A 22,172-nucleotide genomic window follows, 5' to 3' on the forward strand; every position below is an offset into this window, starting at 1 on the left:
AGAATAGGCCTTCACCGATTTCGGTAACGGCAATCCAGCCGTGGAATGAGCATGCTGAATCGCACTACAGATCCAGCGCGCAATGGTCTGCTTGGAAGCAGGACACCCAATGTTGTTGGGACATACAGGACAAACAGAGCCTCTGTTTCCCTAATCCGAGCCGTCCAGGCGACATAACTTTCAAAGCTCTATCCACATCCAGAGACTATGACTCAGCGAAGACGTCAGTAGCCACAGGCACCTCAATAGGTCGGTGCCTGTAGAAAGAGGACAACCGCTTCTTAGCAGACCCTGACGTGTCCTCAATTCAGTTCTATCTTCATGGAAGATCAAATAAGTGCTCTTGTGAGATAAGGCCCCCAACTCAGACACCCGCCTAGCAGATGCCAAGGCCAACAGGATGACCACTTTTCGAGCGAGAAACAGCAACTTCACCTTCTGTAAACGTTCAAACCCACGTGATTGAAGGAACTGCAACACCACATTAAGAACCCAAGGTGCCATTGGAGGCACAAATGGAAGGTAGATGCGCAATACACCTTTCACGAAAGACTGAACTTCCGGAAGGGAAGTCAATAGTTTTTCGAAAGAAAATTGCCAATGCAGAAACCTGGACCTTAATGGAGTCCAATTACTTGCTGCATTCCCTCCAGCCCGTAGGAGATGGAGAAACATCCTAACTGAAAACTCTGCCGTTGAAGCTTTCTTGAAATTATGCCAAGACACATATTTTCACCAAAAATGGTGGTAACGTCCAGACGTTACTCCTTTCCTGGCCTGAAAAAGAGTGGGGATGACTCCCTTGGGAATACCCTTTCAGGCTAGAATCCGGCGCTCAACAGTCATGTCGTCAAACATAGCCGCGGTAAATCCAGGTACACGCACGGCACCTACTGTAGTAGGTCCTCGCGAAGAGGAAGAGATCCAGAATCCTCGTTCCTCCTATGATCCCGAGAACTTTTGGGAACAGTGGAAGTGGAGGGCATACATACACTGACCGGAATAGCCACTTGGTCACCAGTGCATCTAACGCTATTGTCCTTTGAGTCTTTTGACCAGGAACAATATTTCTGAAGCTTCTCGTTGAGACGAGATGACAACCTGTCTATTTGAGAGACTCCGCAAGGACTTGTCACCTCTGCGAAGCCTTCTTGGTGGAAGTTCCACTCACCCGGCTGGAGATCGACTCCTGGAATGAAAATTACCGACAGAGCCCTTACATGTTTTCCTGCCCCGAGGAGAACCTTCATCACCTCTGCTATTTCCGCTCTGCTTTCCATTCCGCCCTGCTGTTACATTATCCAACTGGATCTGCACGGGATGATCTTGAAGAAGATGTACCGTTTGTTGAAGACCTTTGTAAATGGCTCTCAATACCAGCATGTTCATCTGAAGGCAGGCTTCCTGACTTTAGCATTTTCCATGGAAGTTTTTCCTTGAGTGACAGCTCCTCAGCCTCGGAGACTTGTATCCGTGGTTACCAGGACACAGTCCTGAATTCCAAACTTGCGTCCCTCTAATAGGTGCGAGCTGTGTAGCCACCACAGGAGTGAACTCCTGGCTTTCGACAACAGGACTATCTTCTGGTGCATGTGTAGGCGGGATCCACTTTACCAACAGGTCCCCCTGGAATACCCTGGCATGGAACCTGCCAACCTGTATGGCCTCGTAGGCCGTCACCATATTTGCACTGATGGATCGACACTGTTGATGGTTTCAAAACTAGTATTACCATTTACTGGATTTCCAGAGCCTTTTGCACTGGAAGAAAAACTCTCTGGACTACCCTGTCCATAATCGTCCCGAAAGACAAAATAATCTTTCCTGGAAATTTTATAATCCAACCGTGTTGTTGGAGTATGGACAGGGAGAGCGCAATATTTTGTACCACGCGCTCACTGGATCCCACCTTTATCAGGAGATCTTCTAGATACGGAATTATATTGACCCCTTCTTGAGGTGGGAGAACCATCATCTCCACCAACACCTTGGTGAAAACCCTTGGCGCCGTGGAGAAACCGAAAGGTAATGTCTGGATTGGTAATGGCAATCCTGAACCGCAAAACTCAGCTAAGCCTGGTAAGGAGTATAAATGGGAACATGCAGGTAAGCATCCTTTATGTCAACTGACCCCCTGTTTTCCCCCTCCTCTAGACTGGAAAACACTGCCCCCAGTGATTCCATCTTGAACTTTAAACATTTCAAGTAGAAATTCAGATTTTAGGTTCAGGATCGGTCAGACGGAGCCGTCCGGTTTCGGAACTACAAAGAGGCTTGAATAAACCCCTCCCTTTGTTGTGACCCAGGCACCAGAACTATGTCCTGGTCCTGACATAAAATGTGAATTACCGTTGTAAGTGCTTCTCTCTCGGAAAGAGACGTTGGCAAGGTCAATTTTAAAAATTGACATGGGGAAACGCCTTGAAACCCCAGTGTGTATTCCTAGGACACTATTTGTAACACCCAGGGATCCAGGTCAGATTAACTCCAATCCTGACTGAGCAGTTTTTAGACGTGCCCCCACCCAAGCTACCTCCCACGAGGGATCCCCAGCGTCATGCTGTAGACTTGACAGAAGCAAGGGTAGACTTCTGTTCTTGGAATCTGAAGCCGTTGTAGACATCTTTTCGTCTCTTCCCCGTCCTGTGAATAAGGGGAAACGTCTCCTGTACTTACTGGGCCGAAAAAGGACTGCATGTGAGGGTGATTTTGCCAGTGCAGGTGCAGAGGGCAAAAATGTCGACTTACCTTTGGTAGCCGCCGAGACCAATGCATCCAGTCCATCGCCAAATAAGGCGTCCCCTTATATGGGAGAGCCTCCATATTTCTCTTTGGAATCTGCATCCGCGTTCCACTGGCGAATCCCCAACGCCCGCCGAGCAGATACTGCTATGGTAGCGGCTTGTGAACTCAAGAGTCCAATATCTTGCATTGCTTCTAGCATATAGGCGGCAGCGTCTTTGATATTCCCCAACTTAAGGAGCATCTCATCTTTATCAATCGTGTCAAATTCTGAGGACACACATTCTGACCATTTTTCAATAGCGCGACTCACCCACGCGCAGGCAATAGTGGGTCTGAGCAGTGTACCATTTAGCAACATAAATGTATTTTAATGTAGTTTCCATCTTACGGTCTGCCGGCTCTTTTAGTGAAGCCGTGCCAGGTGCAAGGAGAATTACCTTCTTTGTCAACCTGGACCGTGCACTGTCTAACACAGGGGTTGACTGTCGGGAATGAATATATATCACGCCCGTGGGAGGGAGTTGATCTATTTCCCTGGAGTCCCCCTCGTCGACACAGGACTCAGAGTCCGTGTCGGTAGCAGTAGCCATAACATTTAAATGGACTTCATGTGACCCAAAGAGGGTCACCTGCAGATGGAAGAACAGAATGCTGACCAACATATCTTAGACATCTTCAGCATGCCGCATTCGATACAGCTTTATCTAATCTCTTATTGATATAATGCATACCACCACGTATTTCATGCACCCATGCAGGCTCTTGGTGCACCGGTAGCATCACCACCTTACAACTCTGTGTCCCCAAACGGTTTCCTCCGTGAAGGAACTCTCTGCCTCAGATATGTCACCCACGTGTTTCACACACACCTACAGACACACTGGGACTGATAGGGGACAGACCTCTGTCAGAGGGACACAAAAAGGATTAGCCAGCTCACACCCCAGTGTAAACACACAAATCTGCGAAATATAACAAACAGACCTGCAGCGCTTTATAATATAACAAATACCTTGCCCCCCTTATTATATGCACCCTGATACAAATCAGCAGTGAAGAGAGGACCAGCGTTTCTCCTGAGGAGAAAATGGCGCTGAGAAGTGTGCTGGCTTAGTGAAGAAGAAGCCCCGCCCCCATAATGGTGCACTTCTCCCGCTCTTAATTAAATAATTAATTTCACTGGCGGGGGTAGGACAGTGTGTGTTTATGCCCATTTTGCCAAAAACGAGTGTATTAAATGCCCAGGCCCAATCCCCCCCCCCCCCCCGCCCCTTTTCCCCTGCTCCCTGCCTATGTCTAGCAGTGCATTGTGTGGCTGTGAGGAGGAAGCTCCGGCCCCTCAATGGCGCGCTTCATCCCGCTATTTTCCAACGAATATTTATACTGGCGGGGGTTAGGACAGTGCCTTGGCACTTGTGTCCCCTCTTACCAGTGCCTTTTTGAGGATTTATATGCTGCCCAGGGCACCTCCCCCCGCACCTTACAGTGCCACTGTGTGTGGGAGCATGGCGCGCAGCGCGATCGCTGTGCGGTACCTCAGAAGCTGTCACTTTAGTCTTCTTTTCTTCTTCTACTCACCTGTCTTCTGACTTCTGGCTCTGCAAGGGGGGTGACGGCGGGCTCTGGGAATGAACCCCTAGGCGTACCTAGTGTTCCAAACCCTCAGGAGCTAATGGTGTCCTGTAGCCAAAGAAGCAGAGCCTTTAAACTCACTAGAAGTAGGTCTGACTTCTCTCCCCTAAGTCCCACGAAGCAGGGAGACTGTTGCCAGCAGCCCCCCTGAAAATAAAAACCCTAACATAAAGTCTTTTCAGAGAAACTCAGTAGAGCTCCTCAGTGTGCATCCAGTCTGCCTGGGCACAGATCTAAACTGGAGTCTGGAGGAGGGGCATAGAGGGAGGAGCCAGGTCACACCATTTGAAAGTCTTAAAGTGCCCATATCTCTTGCGGATCCCGTCTAGACCCCATGGTTCTTGAAGTGTCCCCAGCATCCTCTAGGACGTATGAGAAAAGGGAATTGTATTTAATGATTATTATACTGCATTTATTCAACATATAACAATTTGGATTAGATAAATTGATTATTACATTTACCACTGAGATTTTTTTCGTAAATTCATGTTGTTCATATACAGGTGACTGCCCACTAAGCATATATACATTAATTTAACCTCTCATACAAAGCACCAATAGGTACAGGTACACCACCGATAATCCTTGGTTCCAGCACTGTGCCGGATTATCGGTTTTGAAGGTGGTGTCGGCGGCATCCTGACCCCCCCACACAGCCTTATTCTATCCAGCATGTCCCCCACAGCCTAATTCCAGCCATGAGGCCCGACTCCCCACCCGCAGTCAGACTCCCCCAACCGCAGCCTAACTAAGACCTCCCACAGCCTTCTAAGACCTCCCACAGCCTATCTAGACCCTCCTGCATACTAATTCACACTCGCTGCCCAACTTCCCCGGCACCTGATGTGTCCGGATTAAAAGAGGTGCCGGATAATCGGTGGTGTACCTGTTTTTCCTTGTGGATCTTTTACATTGGACTTGCTTATCTAAATGTGTTGCACACTGGGTCAAGTGAAGAGGGTTTTCTGATGTTTAATATATAAAACAAATGAATCAAACAATCATTATTCAGTTAGACATGACATTTGTTAATTGACTCTTACCTAGTTTAGGGTCATCTGTAGCAGGAATCTCTGGAGTATAGCACTTTGGCAAGGGATAGGATGAAAACATTGGCCAGGGATATGGATCGTTAGCCTATGCAAAGAAATCACAAACATGAAACAGAATGAGCAGATTAATAGGTTTCCTACCTTTCTAATCTAGTAAAAAAAAAAAATATATCATTATTCTTGCAACATCTGTCTCGCATAACTGTCAAAATGACTGCCTTCATATTGAAATTACATTGCGTTATATAGTTTAATGATACTCTTTGCTAGGATTAAAAAGAAAAGGTAATGGAACAGAGACTTAAAGGTGTGACAGATTGAACATTTATAACAAGTAACTTTAGAAACTAGTGTTTATCAGTTTCTTTTTTTCCCCTAATTTTTTCCATTAAAGTGAAGGTAACAGCTTTCTAAAGACACTGGATTTTCAATTTTTCACATCAATCTTGTGTTCTCTTTTTCAGTCGCGAGCAATTTCCATCTAATCAACTGGAGACTGACAGCATGTAGAGATGTGTGGCACTTAACAAAAGAACCTGTCTAATGAACACTACAGCTGAAAAATGCAGAATGAATTCAATAGGCATTTTATAATGCAGATCAGATATGAAGCAAGTATAATGTAAATGTAATATGCCTTCACTGTAAAAAAAAGAAAACATTAAGTATAAAAAATTGGTAATTATATAGAGAATATAGAGTTCAAGATCCACTGGGGCAGAGACCAATGTGACTGACTGAAAGTTTGTAATATGTGTGCACTGTAAATAAATAAATGACCAATGTTTTAAAACTGCATTAAACACTGTACTGGCATGGTCTGATCACATGCGATCACGCCGCCCCACTCTTTTCGACGAGGAGACCAATTCGGCAATTGCGCATATTATAATATTTTATAAAAATAAAAAACTTTATTAAAGTAAAACTGTATTAAAATAAAAATGTAAAATAACGTTATGAATGGTTTTGAAGGGAAAAACCATCAGTTAAGAGGTTAAAGGATGTACTATTACCTGAAGCAAAACTCTAGGAGGCAGGATACGCTCATGCGGTCCTCCAAGGACATTCATTCGAACAAGAAGGTGGTTTCTTTCCACAGACAAACCATCAATAATGACACTCCTACAGATATACACAACTGTTAGGATGTAGTATACTTATATAAAACACATTAGAGAGGAAAATACATGTTAAAAATGTGTTGGAATGAATAAAAAAGCCATGTTCCCTTACTTCACTTTAGTAATACTTTGCTTAAAAGATAGGAGGTATCATTTTCTGGAAGTCAGCATGTGTGGATGTCAAAGTGTGTCAGGTACTTGACAAGGAATGAGACTGAAAACTAAAATGAGAAGCAACACGGACCGGCACTAATAGAAATAAATGCTAACCACTAGTATGGCATTTCACCTGCTCACCAAGGGGCTTTTTTTTGTGTGTGAAAAAAATCCCCTTTTTGAGCGGGCAAACACGTCAGTGGCTATTTTACACCAGTGTGTGCCATATTGGATTTAATTTGACCAGTTCCTGTGAGTGACTTTATTGCCTAAACATCCCTTTTCATCGCAATCCGTAAGTCTGAGGTCGAAGTGGTAACAGAGGAGTGAAGCCACAGACTTAGTGGATAAGTAGAATTGGAGCTCGGAGCTTTCTTGCTCTCAGCAGCTGTTCCAGAGTGGAGAGCAATGCTGAGGAACTGTAGACTGAAGTACTTATAACGGATTATGTGTAAAACTACACTTAGCTCATGTAAGTATCCATTCTATGAAACATAAATGCATGCTGTGCTTACACTTGGGTCCCATCGCCATTTTATCTCATTATGGTATGCAATTATTCCAAAATACAGAATAATCCGATATCCAAAATACTTCTGGTCCCAAGCATTTTGGATAAGGGATACTCAACCTGTAAATGTTTTTGTTATTTCAGTCAGTTATTTCAGGTTATTGAACTATGGTTATTTCTGTCAGAAGAGTTCATTAAGATACATCCAAATCCACCCACTGGAATTCCCAGAACACGCTCTATATGTAAAAGTTCTGCCCAGCGTACACCAACAGGAGGTTCAATCTGGACTCCAACCCCATAGTATATCTTTTGGAATTCAATGTTACCACTCTGTGAAGTTTTCCCTCAAAATCCATCCTGTGGAAGGCCCACAACAGTCTTCCTGGGTCAAAGTTCTGCCCAGTATACACCAATGGGAGGTCCAACTGACACCTTACCAATAGCATGTCTTCTGGGATCCAATGACACCACTCTGTGAAGTTTTCTTACAAATCAATCCAGTGGATGGCTGAGAACAAGCTCTATGGGTCAAAGTTCTTCCTAGCGCATTCCGCCTTGAGATCAGACTGACCTCAACTCCCTAGTAGGTCTTCTAGAATCCAATATTACTACTCTATGAAGTTTACTTCCTAATCCATCCTGTGGAAGGCCCAGAAAAGGCTCCCTTGGTAAAAGTTCAACCCGGCACGTTCAGCCATGAGGTCCGTCTGGGACCCTAAACCTGGCCAGGATCCAACAGGACCACCTTGCATGGTTTCATCTCAATTGGTGCAGGGGTGTCAGAATACATAACCAGGCAGCGAAAACAAACAGACCGATAAATGATACAGATATATATATATATATATATATATATAAAATATGGCAAAGTGACAGCACTCTATGTCTAAAGTCAAAAATTAATTGGTGCAAGGTCCTAATGATTGATATACACACTCACTTTTCCCATGGCTGAAAAAAGAATTAGACCAGCACTCACGTTTTAGTTGAAGACAAAAAAAGGGGTTTTTTATTCCTGATAAGACATCAAGGATACGTCAAGGATACACCCCACTGTTTACAGTACGCCCAACAGCCGTTTCAACACTTGGTAGTCTTCATCAGGGGCAGCTGTCACTCTGTCAGGAGCTATCTTAAATAGCGGAGAGGGCGCCAGAATGTCCGAACGGGATGGCCGGAAGCAGCGCGTCATAGCTGCTATCTGATTGGCTCCTGCCCGCACGTGTGATGCGTTGCTAGGGTACACAAACCCGGCTCTCTCCTTAGTGACCTGCTCCAGCAGCGTAACAGTAGTGTAGAGTGGGACGATCTGTATTGTAGATACAGCGGCATGCAAATGGAATTGTTGCTGTCTGTAATCCCGGGCACAAGTACACTTGTAGAGTGTTTAACCCCACAGTGCGCCAGCGGCACGGAGACATTGACAGCTCAATAATGAAAAATTGGAATACAATAACACAAAATAGAATATAGATATATAGGGCAAACGGACCAAACAATATCAACCTGCGTAGCAATGGTAATAAACAGCTCAGAGAAAATTGATTATAGCATACCACCACTTTAGCATGATATGAAAGAAGGTGGCAGTGGTGACATGTCGCTCAAGGGTTATAAATGCAATTTCTACACTTCACAGCACAACCTGCACAGCAAAGGTGATAAACGGCTCAGAGCAATGTTAATTATAGCATACTACTTTAGCATAATATAAAAGACAGTGGCACTGGTGACATGTCACTCGGCGGTTATAGATGCAATTTTTACACTCCACCATAACGGAGTGAATTAATCATGGCTAAAAGGATCAATTGAATCCAACAGGTATAGAGTACCGCAGTGTGGAAACCAGATAATGCCCTGCATACAGCGGGAATGCAAATTGGTCAGTATAGGACAATCATGTCTCAGGGTACCGTACCCAGTATTCCCATACCCTCTCCAAGTATGGTACTGACTGGGCCCAACGCTGCTTAATTGCCAAGATCGGACGAGATTGGATGATTTCCAGCGTGGTAAGATGGTATCCAATAGTCGTATCCATATCTAACCGTATTGAGTGGTGTGAATATCTTCACCTGTGTCACAACCAAATTGCCTCATAATCTGTGTGATAATGTAAATATAAGAAGAACCGTCCACCGATAATTATGATACAACACCTAGTATTCCCACATTGTCTCCAAATGCGGTACTTACTAGGCCCATCACTGCTTAATTGCCAAGATCAGACGGGATCGGATGGGATCCAGTGTGGTATGGTAGTATCAATCAATGCGGTGTGCAGTTATGTGTCCATTACGCAATGGACAAGAGCCCAATTGGCCCAGTGAGTGAGAGACCAAATCAGTGAGCATAAACAGGTGTAAAGTAATTAACATGACACACGGCGGTGTCTAAGAAAAATAAACCAGAACATTTGTCTCAGTATGTAATTCTACCGAGTCACAGGAAGCATCCTAAACGGAATTCCTCATTAAGCCCATTCGGGGCCAATGATTGCAATCTGTCAATCCATTGGTGTTCTCTTTGCAAAAGCATTTTATTGCGGTCACCACCCCTTTGTAGTGGTGGGATCTGATCCAAGATACAACACTTGAGTTGATTGATGGAATGTTTAGCCTCCATGAAATGTCTTGCAACAGGTAAGGTTGAAAAGTCACTTGAAATTCCACCCTGTGTGATGCTCTTTTTGATAGTAGAACGATGCTGACTTAAACGTTCTTTCAGCATCCTACTGGTCTTCCCAACATATAACAGATTGCATGGACATTTCAACACATAGACTACAAATTTGCTATTGCAGTCAAGTCTCTGTCTGATAGTATAGGTCTTCTTGTCCTGAGGGTTAGTGAACCGATTGCCAAGTAGCAGGAATGAACAGTTTGGACAGCCCGTGCATTTGAAAACCCCTGTTTTAATAGTTAACCAATTAGAGGCTGCACTCTTCTTTCTCTTAGAGAAATCTGTTACAACCAACATGTCTTTCAGATTGGGTCCTCGTTTATATGCGAATCGAGGTGGTTGCGGAATGGCTTTTGATAATTCTGGATCCGTATCAATAAGGTGCCAATGTTCTTGTATCTTATTACGGATAAATCGAGAAGCAGTCGTATACATACTGACAAAGTTAAACCTGTCATTGTCTTTGGCAGTAGAGGCGTCTTTTTTAGATAGGAGTTCATTCCTTTTTATTTGGCCAATTTTTTTGAGTGCCAAATCGATCTCTTCCTTGGAGTATCCACGATCAAGGAAACGTTGACTCATTGATTGTAGAGCCGGTGGTATTGCTAGTGGGTCAGAGGTAATGCGTATCACCCTAAGCAACTGCGAAAATGGTAGTCCTCTTTTGAGGGGTGCCGGATGGAAGCTTGTTGAGAGTAAGAGCGTATTCCTGTCTGAGGGTTTACAATGAATCCGAGTAGTCAAAGTATTACTGGACAAAAGAACGGATACGTCCAGAAAATTTATTTCTGTTTTGCTGAACGTGAGGCTGAATCTGATGGTGCCAGGGAGTGAGTTTAGATGGTCAATGAAAGTCAGAAGTGTTTTCTCTCCCCCATGCCAAATGAAAAATAAATCATCAATATATCTGACATATGTTGACAAAAATCGACCAAAAAGGGGGTGACCCGTGATGTGTTCTTGTTCATATATAGACATGAAAATATTAGCATAAGCTGGGGCCATGTTAGACCCCATAGCGGTGCCCTGTTTTTGTAAAAAGAAGCAGTTTTCAAATAAAAAATAGTTCTTATTCAAAATTAGGTCAATGAGTGACACCATGTATTCTGTTGGGGGTCCAAAATACCCATCACTTTCTGTTATTAATCGTCTGCATGATTCAATGCCCAAAGCATGAGGAATATTTGTATAAAGACTTGAGACGTCCAGTGTGACCAACAGTGCATCATCCGGAACATGTTTGATGTTTTCCAGTTTCATTAAGAAATCGGTCGTGTCTTCAATGTAGCTGGCTGCACTTTTGGCAAGTGGTTGTAGATAAAAGTCTACAAGCTGAGAAAGTGGTTGGCATAGAGAACCCCGTGCCGAGATAATCGGCCGCCCCGGGGGCTGTGCTAGGGATTTGTGTATCTTAGGTAATGTGTAAAGAATCGGAGTTTTGGGGTGAGGCGTAGTCAAAAAATCAGCAGTGGTCTGATTAATATACCTGTTACTGACTCCCAAATTGATTATTGAATCAATTACCTTTTTTTTTGATTCAATAATCAATTTGGGAGTCAGTAACAGGTATATTAATCAGACCACTGCTGATTTTTTGACTACGCCTCACCCCAAAACTCCGATTCTTTACACATTACCTAAGATACACAAATCCCTAGCACAGCCCCCGGGGCGGCCGATTATCTCGGCACGGGGTTCTCTATGCCAACCACTTTCTCAGCTTGTAGACTTTTATCTACAACCACTTGCCAAAAGTGCAGCCAGCTACATTGAAGACACGACCGATTTCTTAATGAAACTGGAAAACATCAAACATGTTCCGGATGATGCACTGTTGGTCACACTGGACGTCTCAAGTCTTTATACAAATATTCCTCATGCTTTGGGCATTGAATCATGCAGACGATTAATAACAGAAAGTGATGGGTATTTTGGACCCCCAACAGAATACATGGTGTCACTCATTGACCTAATTTTGAATAAGAACTATTTTTTATTTGAAAACTGCTTCTTTTTACAAAAACAGGGCACCGCTATGGGGTCTAACATGGCCCCAGCTTATGCTAATATTTTCATGTCTATATATGAACAAGAACACATCACGGGTCACCCCCTTTTTGGTCGATTTTTGTCAACATATGTCAGATATATTGATGATTTATTTTTCATTTGGCATGGGGGAGAGAAAACACTTCTGACTTTCATTGACCATCTAAACTCACTCCCTGGCACCATCAGATTCAGCCTCACGTTCAGCAAAACAGAAATAAATTTTCTGGACGTATCCGTTCTTTTGTCCAGTAATACTTTGACTACTCGGATTCATTGTAAACCCTCAGACAGGAATACGCTCTTACTCTCAACAAGCTTCCATCCGGCACCCCTCAAAAGAGGACTACCATTTTCGCAGTTGCTTAGGGTGATACGCATTACCTCTGACCCACTAGCAATACCACCGGCTCTACAATCAATGAGTCAACGTTTCCTTGATCGTGGATACTCCAAGGAAGAGATCGATTTGGCACTCAAAAAAATTGGCCAAATAAAAAGGAATGAACTCCTATCTAAAAAAGACGCCTCTACTGCCAAAGACAATGACAGGTTTAACTTTGTCAGTATGTATACGACTGCTTCTCGATTTATCCGTAATAAGATACAAGAACATTGGCACCTTATTGATACGGATCCAGAATTATCAAAAGCCATTCCGCAACCACCTCGATTCGCATATAAACGAGGACCCAATCTGAAAGACATGTTGGTTGTAACAGATTTCTCTAAGAGAAAGAAGAGTGCAGCCTCTAATTGGTTAACTATTAAAACAGGGGTTTTCAAATGCACGGGCTGTCCAAACTGTTCATTCCTGCTACTTGGCAATCGGTTCACTAACCCTCAGGACAAGAAGACCTATACTATCAGACAGAGACTTGACTGCAATAGCAAATTTGTAGTCTATGTGTTGAAATGTCCATGCAATCTGTTATATGTTGGGAAGACCAGTAGGATGCTGAAAGAACGTTTAAGTCAGCATCGTTCTACTATCAAAAAGAGCATCACACAGGGTGGAATTTCAAGTGACTTTTCAACCTTACCTGTTGCAAGACATTTCATGGAGGCTAAACATTCCATCAATCAACTCAAGTGTTGTATCTTGGATCAGATCCCACCACTACAAAGGGGTGGTGACCGCAATAAAATGCTTTTGCAAAGAGAACACCAATGGATTGACAGATTGCAATCATTGGCCCCGAATGGGCTTAATGAGGAATTCCGTTTAGGATGCTTCCTGTGACTCGGTAGAATTACATACTGAGACAAATGTTCTGGTTTATTTTTCTTAGACACCGCCGTGTGTCATGTTAATTACTTTACACCTGTTTATGCTCACTGATTTGGTCTCTCACTCACTGGGCCAATTGGGCTCTTGTCCATTGCGTAATGGACACATAACTGCACACCGCATTGATTGATACTACCATACCACACTGGATCCCATCCGATCCCGTCTGATCTTGGCAATTAAGCAGTGATGGGCCTAGTAAGTACCGCATTTGGAGACAAGGTGGGAATACTAGGTGTTGTATCATAATTATCGGTGGACGGTTCTTCTTATATTTACATTATCACACAGATTATGAGGCAATTTGGTTGTGACACAGGTGAAGATATTCACACCACTCAATACGGTTAGATATGGATACGACTATTGGATACCATCTTACCACGCTGGAAATCATCCAATCTCGTCCGATCTTGGCAATTAAGCAGCGTTGGGCCCAGTCAGTACCATACTTGGAGAGGGTATGGGAATACTGGGTACGGTACCCTGAGACATGATTGTCCTATACTGACCAATTTGCATTCCCGCTGTATGCAGGGCATTATCTGGTTTCCACACTGCGGTACTCTATACCTGTTGGATTCAATTGATCCTTTTAGCCATGATTAATTCACTCCGTTATGGTGGAGTGTAAAAATTGCATCTATAACCGCCGAGTGACATGTCACCAGTGCCACTGTCTTTTATATTATGCTAAAGTAGTATGCTATAATTAACATTGCTCTGAGCCGTTTATCACCTTTGCTGTGCAGGTTGTGCTGTGAAGTGTAGAAATTGCATTTATAACCCTTGAGCGACATGTCACCACTGCCACCTTCTTTCATATCATGCTAAAGTGGTGGTATGCTATAATCAATTTTCTCTGAGCTGTTTATTACCATTGCTACGCAGGTTGATATTGTTTGGTCCGTTTGCCCTATATATCTATATTCTATTTTGTGTTATTGTATTCCAATTTTTCATTATTGAGCTGTCAATGTCTCCGTGCCGCTGGCGCACTGTGGGGTTAAACACTCTACAAGTGTACTTGTGCCCGGGATTACAGACAGCAACAATTCCATTTGCATGCCGCTGTATCTACAATACAGATCGTCCCACTCTACACTACTGTTACGCTGCTGGAGCAGGTCACTAAGGAGAGAGCCGGGTTTGTGTACCCTAGCAACGCATCACACGTGCGGGCAGGAGCCAATCAGATAGCAGCTATGACGCGCTGCTTCCGGCCATCCCGTTCGGACATTCTGGCGCCCTCTCCGCTATTTAAGATAGCTCCTGACAGAGTGACAGCTGCCCCTGATGAAGACCACCAAGTGTTGAAACGGCTGTTGGGCGTACTGTAAACAGTGGGGTGTATCCTTGACGTATCCTTGATGTCTTATCAGGAATAAAAAACCCCTTTTTTCTTCTTCAACTAAAACGTGAGTGCTGGTCTAATTCTTTTTTCAGCCATGGGAAAAGTGAGTGTGTATATATATATATATATATATATATATACACATATATATGGCCCTGACCCCCAAATGGGTTGGATTTCTTTACTTTAAACCGCATGCCAGTATTTTAAAGTTGCATAATGAAAAAAATAAGCAAACAAACCTAAAAATTTCTAGCACTCCTTGTGCTCTATAGTTAACCCACAGCAGTGGCTTGCAGCCACACATGCCATGCTCTCCTGGCACTAAAAATTGTTCCCTGCTCACTGGCATTTAATACCCTTTTCAGACCGCCAGCTTGTAACCCGGGTTACTGTGTGGTCTGAAAGGTGCCAGAGGAAATATCCTGGGTCGAGCGACCTGGTATTTGAACCCTGGTAGCGACCAGGGTTGAACACGGCTTCAACATGGGTCGCTGTGCAGTGTGAACGGGTTGCCGGGTTGATGCGATACGTTTCCCGTTCACACTGTATGGACAGGAGGCGCATCTGATCTCCTAGTGCCGCCTCCACACACGTCACTAACCCAGCAATATGCCGGGTGGGGAACACCAGTGTTAAAGGGGCCGAGGCGGGTTGCACCCGGGAAGCACCCATTTATGGCTCCCGGGTGCGACCTGCCATTTATGGTCTGAAAGGGGTATAGCAGGCATCAGTGCACAGAAACGTTAATGCCTCTCACTTCCTGCAGTCTCTGGGTAAGCTGGAAAACCCGGACCTCTATTTCTCCAGTTGTAGCTGTGCAACTGAAAAAGCCTGGAGCTATAAATCTCCACTGCAGGTGCTGAATGTGCAGGTCTTGTTTTCTTCTCTCTTGGAGGGAGATGATCCCACCAGAATGTGGGCAATAGTTGTGAGACACAAGCTCTCTCACCACATATCTCCCCCCCCCCCCCCACCACCCTTTAGCTTTTTTTTTTGTTCTTTAGAATGTATTTAGAGCCTAATTCAGCATGGATTGCTATTCAGAGAAATTGCAAATTGGGCAATTATCGAATGACTACGCATATGTAACGTTCGCATTGCGCATGCATGAGCGGTAATAGCAACAGAAAATGTGCACAAATCTTAATCGTAATGTAGCAGCTGTTTGACTGATAGGAAGCTGGCATTTCTGGGCGGAAACCTGACGTTTTCTGGGTGTGTCAGAAAAAACGCAGGCATACCCAAGCATTTTTGGGGGAGGGTCTCTGATGTCAGCACAGACCATTTTCAGGCCATCTCAGTCGCAGACTAATTGCAGCCTCAGACCTACTTACATTTGCTCAGACAGCAAAAAATCTGCAATATTCCGGGAACTTCGTATGCATCTGCGAATGGATAGCGATCTGCGATGCATTCGAAGCTTGCACGGGCGTTTTTTATTCCTATCAGGGCAGCGCTTTTCTACTTGCAGACAACTGCAATTTCTTAGAATAACTATCCATGCTGAATTAAGCCCTTAACTCACTAAGTCCACATTTGGACATCAGCAGTTTTTAATTAATTGTTTTTATCTTTTTGCAATTGGTTATTTTAACTTTATTTTTCATATTAGCTTCAGAGTTAATCTTTTGTTCTTTTGAAGTAGTGAGACTAGCCAGATTCTGGTATTAAAGTTCCTCTAATAGCAACTTCAGAAGCCTGCCACACAACACATATATGAAGCTATAAAATCAAGAAATATATTGAACAGAGCTAAAAGGGCTTACAAAAACCCCCCACATAAAAACAAAACATGCCAGCATAAGGCCATAACTAGGAGTGGCAAACCACTAAATAGAAAGCGTTTAGATCTATCCTTATGACACACCTGGCAGCAATCTTTCTTCTCCCAGTGTTGTGTTAAATCATGAAAGTACGTATGTTGTAATGGTTAGCATTACTGCCTCAGAGAAAAAAAGTCATGGGTTCAATACCCACCATGGCCCTGTGTGGAGTTTGTATATTCTCCACATACTTACGTGGGTTTCCTCCGGGTATCCCAGTTTCCTTCCACAAATATACTGGTAAGTTAATTGACTTACAACAACAACAAAAAATAGTGTGTAAACTCTAGTGTGTAAGTATGTGTAGGTATAGTACATGGACAGACTAGATGGGCCAAGTGGTTCTCAACTTCTTACCTGCTGTCAGATATGTTTCAATGATGTCATGTGCACTGAGGCAGAGGAGCACAGAGGCTCCTTGCGTCAGCACTGTTACAGGGAGTTGCACTACAGAGTTTAACTTACATGATTACGTGATATGCTTGTTCCACAATTCCAATAAATAGATACATGTGAAATTTGTTAGGGCACTAAAGGTATAATAAAGCCTTTTGAATTACTGTACAAAAAATAAATAAAAAATCTGGTAGAAGTACAATAAGTTAAACAAAGTCATGATGGCACAGCAGAGGATTCAACATTAATCAGGCCAGACTTGAGTTAACAGTAGAAAGAGAATTTCAGAATGTAATGAGTTTTATCTCTGTTCATCTAACACTCAACGCCAGAGCAAGAAAAAAATAAATAAACCAACGTATAAGAATTAAGCTCTGGTCAGCTTTTTCATTTTTCACCTAAAGCAAGCAATAAAAAGGTATAAATTAAAGGGGAAAGGCATGTTTAAACTTGTCAGATAACAAAATGACTGACGCTTACTGATAAACAGTGAAAGAAGATGTTTGTAAAAACATATTTTCAGTCTCTTTTCTGCTGAATCTTCAGGTTAACATTATTGCTGAAGTAATGTGCTGGAACCAATATTGGTTTGGTGAACTACATAGGTAAGTAAATTGCTTGATTGTTGAATAAAATGTTTTAAGTGGCTTAGACACGTTTTTCTAGAGATTATTATTATCTGACAAAAACAGACATTTAACTGTTAAAAGGGTAACTTAAAGGACCTTAACAACAGGTCCCTTTAAACAGATTTCTCACATACTGTACTGAACATAAATTGGATTTAAAACATGAGTTAGTACAGGTTGAGTATCCCATATCCAAATATTCTGAAATACGGAATATTCCGAAATACGGACTTTTTTGAGTGAGAGTGAGATAGTGAAACCTTTGTTTTTTGATGATTAAATGTACACAAACTTTGTTTAATACACAAAGTTATTAAAAATATTGTATTAAATGACCTTCAGGCTGTGTGTATAAAGTGTATATGAAACATAAATGAATTGTGTGAATGTACACACACTTTATTTAATGCACAAAGTTATAAAATATATTGTCTATAATGACCTTCAGGCTGTGTGTATAAGGTGTATATCAAACATAAATGCATTCTGTGCTTAGATTTAGGTCCCATCACCATGATATCTCATTATGGTATGCAATTATTCCAAAATACGGAAAAATCCGATATCCAAAATACCTCTGGTCCCAAGCATTTTGGATAAGGGATACTCAACCTGTAATGTAGAATTCCAATTTTTGCTGCTCAAAATACTGATGTCCTAATGTAGTGTGTATTTTGTTTAAATAAAAGAATAAATATGAATTTAATACCTACCGGTTATTCCTTTTCTCCTAGTCTGTAGGTGACACTGGGGTCTTGTACTTTAGTACCATGGAATATAGATCGGGTCCACTGGAGCATGGCACTTTAAAACCTTTAGTGTGTGTATGTGTGTGTTGGCTCCTCCCCTCTATGCCCCTCCTACCAGACTCAGGCTAGGAAAACTGTGCCCGAGGAGACGGACAAAACATGAGAGAAGAAACAATATAACAGCGGTGAGGCAACAAGCAAACACGCAACCATAAACGAAAGGAGGGTGCTAACCAGAACAGAGGATAGCAACACCAATCTAACCAGGAAAGCACAGCTATCCCAACAATATAATGGAACCGCAATGCCGGTCCAACCAAACACTTACACAGGTAAGCAGTAACGAAGCACTGAGGCGGGCGCCCAATGTCCACTACGGACTAGGAGAAAAGGAATTACCGGTAGGCACTAAATTCCTATTTTCTCTTACGTCATTGTGGATACTGGGGTCTTGTACTTTAGCACCATGGGGGAAGTCCCAAAGCTCCCAAACGGGTGGGTGAGTGCTGAGACCCCTGTAAAACCGCCTGACCAAACTGAAGGTCATCCTTGGCCAATGTATCAAACCTGTAGAATTCTTCTACAGCCCCCCCCCCCCCCCCCCCTTCTCTCACCTAGGACATTTGTCCTGTCTGACCCCTTAGTTTCGCCCATGTGTTCTGGCCTTTTTAACCCAACAACAAATCACAAAAAGAGGTTTAAAATTGCTGATAACTGATTCCTATGACAACATACACAATCACTATATTACTCAATATTTAACCAGTGAACCACATTTTAAACAAATTCACGTTTGTAGGCGGTTTTAAAGTGGTGCTGCCATGCTTTAGCACCCTAAGTATCTAGTACACTATGGGCGTTATTCAATTCTTTTCACCCCCTTCCACACCCATTCTGTTTCTGCTGATGGGTGTGGTATACTCATTTCAGCTCGATACCCCTGGGGTTGCGATGGCACCCAACCCTTTATGCAGCTAAACTAGAGATGAGCGGGTTCGGTTCCTTGAGAACCGAACCCCCCGAACTTCACTACCCAAGCCCAGATCCAAGTCAGGCTCGGGTTTTCCCGCCTGACTCTGAAACCAGAACGAGGCAAAACATCATCATCCCGCTGTCGGATTCCCATGGGGTTTGGATTCCATATAAGGAGCCACGCGTCATTGCCATTTTAACTCCGGCATTGGAGAGAGTACAGTGGTAGTGTCTTGTGCTGCATCAATCCAATCAGTGGTGGTGTCCTCTGCTGCCATATGTCCAGTCCACAGCAGTGGTGCTGTGTTGTCCTACATCAGTACATGGGTAGTGTCTTGTGCTGCATCAGTCCAATCAGTGGTGGTGTCCTCTGCTGCCATATGTCCAGTCCACTGCAGTGGTGCTGTGTTGTCCTACATCAGTACATGGGTAGTGTCTTGTGCTGCATCAGTCCAATCAGTGGTGGTGTCCTCTTCTGCCATATGTCCAGTCCACTGCAGTGGTGCTGTGTTGTCCTACATCAGTACATGGGTAGTGTCTTGTGCTGCATCAGTCCAGTCATAATGGTGGTGACCTCTGCTGCCATATGTCCAGTGCTGCTGTATAAGTCTAGTCCATTGCAGTGGTATTGTGTTGTCCTGCATCAGTCCAGTGGTGGCGTCCCTGTGTTGTCCAGTGGTACTGCCGTATAAATCCAGTGATACTGCCGTATATTTCCAGTGATATTGCCATATAATTCCAGTGATACTGGTGTATATGTCCAGCGGTACTGCCATATAATTTCAGTGATACTGACGAATACTGTATGTCCAGTGGTACTGCCGTATAAATCCAGTGATACTGCCGTATAAATCCAGTCCACTGGTACTGCCGTATAATTCCAGTGATACTTCCGTATAATTCCAGTGATATTGCCATATACATACAGTCCAGTGGTACTGCCGTACAATTCCAGTGGTACTGCTGTATAATTCCAGTGGTACTGCCGTATAAGTCCAGTGGTGCTGCCCTGTGCTGTATATTATTTATTCCAAATAAAGTGGTTATTAATATTTAATCCAAATAATTTTCACAGGGTTTGCCCTGTGTGGTGTAGAGGTACGCTCTCCTGTACCACATATTGTGCTATATAACTCCAGAAAAATAATGCAGGATAAAATAGGGAAATATCAAGAACCACTTCCTCCTAGTGCTGAAGCTGCTGCCACTAGTCATGAGATAGACGATGAAATGCCATCAACGACGTCTGCCAAGGCCGATGCCCAATGTGATAGTAGAGGGTAAAGTAAAATCCAAAAAGTTCAGTAAAAAGACCCAAAAAAAGAAATTTAAATGGTCTGAGGAGAAATGTAAACTTGCCAATATGCCATTTATGACACGTAGTGGCAAGGAACGGCTGAGGCCCTGGCCTATGTTCTTGACTAGTGGGTCAGCTTCACATGACGATGGAAGCCCTCATCCTCCCGCTAGAAAAATTAAAAGAGTTAAGCTGGCATAAGCACAGCAAAGAACTGTGCGTTCTAAGATGGTATCACAAATCCCCAAGTCAAGTCCAAATGTGTCGGTGGTTGCAATGCCTGACCTTCCCAACAGTGGATAGGAAGAGGTGGCTCCTTCCACCATTTGCACGCCCTCTGCAAGTGCTGGAAGTAGCACCCACAGTCCAGTTTCTAATATTCAAATTGAAGATGTCACTGTTGAAGTACACCAGGATGAGAATATGGGTGTTGTTGGTGCTGAGGAAGTTGACGATGAAGATTCTGATGGTGGTGTGGTTTGTTTAAATCAGACACCGGGAAAGACACCTTTTGTCCGTGGGATGAACAAGCCCATTGTGATGTCTAGGCAAAATACAAAAATAAGCCACCTCTTCGGTGTGAAATTATTTCTCCACAGATACGGACAACAGGTGTCAAGGCATGTGCTGCCTCTGTCAATCTGTAAAAAGTAGGGGTAAGGACGTTAGCCACCTAGGAACATCCTCCTTTATATGTCACCTGCGCATTCATCAGAAGTCAGTGTCAAGTTGTGAAACTTTGGGTAAGAGCATAAGCAGTCCACTGACACCTAATCCCTTATTCCTCTTGTTCCCAAGCTCCTGCAAGCCACACCACCAACTCCCTCAACGTCAACTTCCTCCTCAGTCAGGAACGTCAGTAGTCCTGCAGGTCATGTCACTGGCAAGACTGAGGAGTCCTCTCCTAACCGGGATTCATCTGGAGGATCCTTAAGTGGTACGCCTACTGCTGCTGTTGTTACTGCTGGCACTGCCGTTGTTGCTGCTGGGAGTCGATCGTCATCCCAGAGGGGAAGTTGGAAGACCACTTGTACTACTTCCAGTAAGCAATTGACTGTCCAACAGTCCTTTGCGAGGAAGATGAAATATCACAGCAGTCATCCTGTAGCAAAGCAGATAACTCAGGCCTTGACAACTATGTTGGTGTTAGACGTGCGTCCGGTATCCGCCGTTAGTTCACAGGGACTTAGAGAATTACTTGAGGTAGTGTGTCCCCGGTACCAAATACCATCTAGGTTCCACTTCTCAAGGCAGGCGATACAGAGAATGTACACAGACGTCAGAAAAAGAGTCACCAGTGTCCTAAAAAATGCAGTTGTACCCAGTGTCCACTTAACCACGGACATGTGGACAAGTGGAGCAGGGCAAACTAAGGACTATATGACTGTGACATCCCACTGGGTAGATGTATTGCCTCCCGCAGCAACAACAGCAGCAGCAGCGGCAACAGTAGCAGCATCTCGCAAACGCGAACTCGTTCCTAGGCAGGCTACGCTTTGTATCACCACTTTCCATAAGAGGCACACAGCTGACAACCTCTTACGGAAACTGAGGAACATCATCGCAGATTGGCTTACCCCAATTGGACTCTCCTGGGGATTTGTGACATCGAACGCCACCAATATTGTGCGTGCATTACATGTGGGCAAATTCCGGCACGTCCCATGTTTTGCACATACAATGAATTTGGTGGTGCAGAAT

General features: G+C 43.6%; 1 protein-coding gene, 1 long non-coding RNA gene and 2 pseudogenes across 8 annotated transcripts in view; 2 read left to right on the forward strand and 2 right to left on the reverse strand.

The window, feature by feature from the left end:
- Positions 1-6,232, forward strand: part of LOC134909886 (uncharacterized) — a 47,814-nt gene extending 41,582 nt beyond the window's left edge. Inside the window, exon 2 of the long non-coding RNA XR_010176060.1 lies at positions 5,894-6,232. This is a non-coding gene — a long non-coding RNA (uncharacterized LOC134909886). The remainder of the gene's footprint in view (positions 1-5,893) is intronic.
- TBC1D32 (TBC1 domain family member 32) overlaps positions 1-22,172 on the reverse strand; it is an 851,129-nt gene that overhangs the window by 341,009 nt on the left and 487,948 nt on the right. For all 7 annotated transcript variants that reach the window (XR_010176059.1, XM_063917235.1, XM_063917238.1 and 4 more), the window contains 2 exons: positions 6,446-6,554; positions 5,421-5,514 (listed from right to left, as the gene is read on the reverse strand). Coding sequence is in view for 6 of the 7 variants with exons in the window: in XM_063917235.1 (XP_063773305.1) it covers positions 5,421-5,514; positions 6,446-6,554 (203 nt within the window). In the remaining variant the exon portion in view is untranslated. The remainder of the gene's footprint in view (positions 1-5,420; positions 5,515-6,445; positions 6,555-22,172) is intronic.
- Positions 9,374-9,493, reverse strand: LOC134913866 (5S ribosomal RNA; annotated as a pseudogene).
- Positions 13,376-13,495, forward strand: LOC134912048 (5S ribosomal RNA; annotated as a pseudogene).

Source organism: Pseudophryne corroboree, chromosome 4 (assembly GCF_028390025.1).
Source record: "Pseudophryne corroboree isolate aPseCor3 chromosome 4, aPseCor3.hap2, whole genome shotgun sequence".
Taxonomy (NCBI): Eukaryota; Metazoa; Chordata; class Amphibia; order Anura; family Myobatrachidae; genus Pseudophryne; species Pseudophryne corroboree.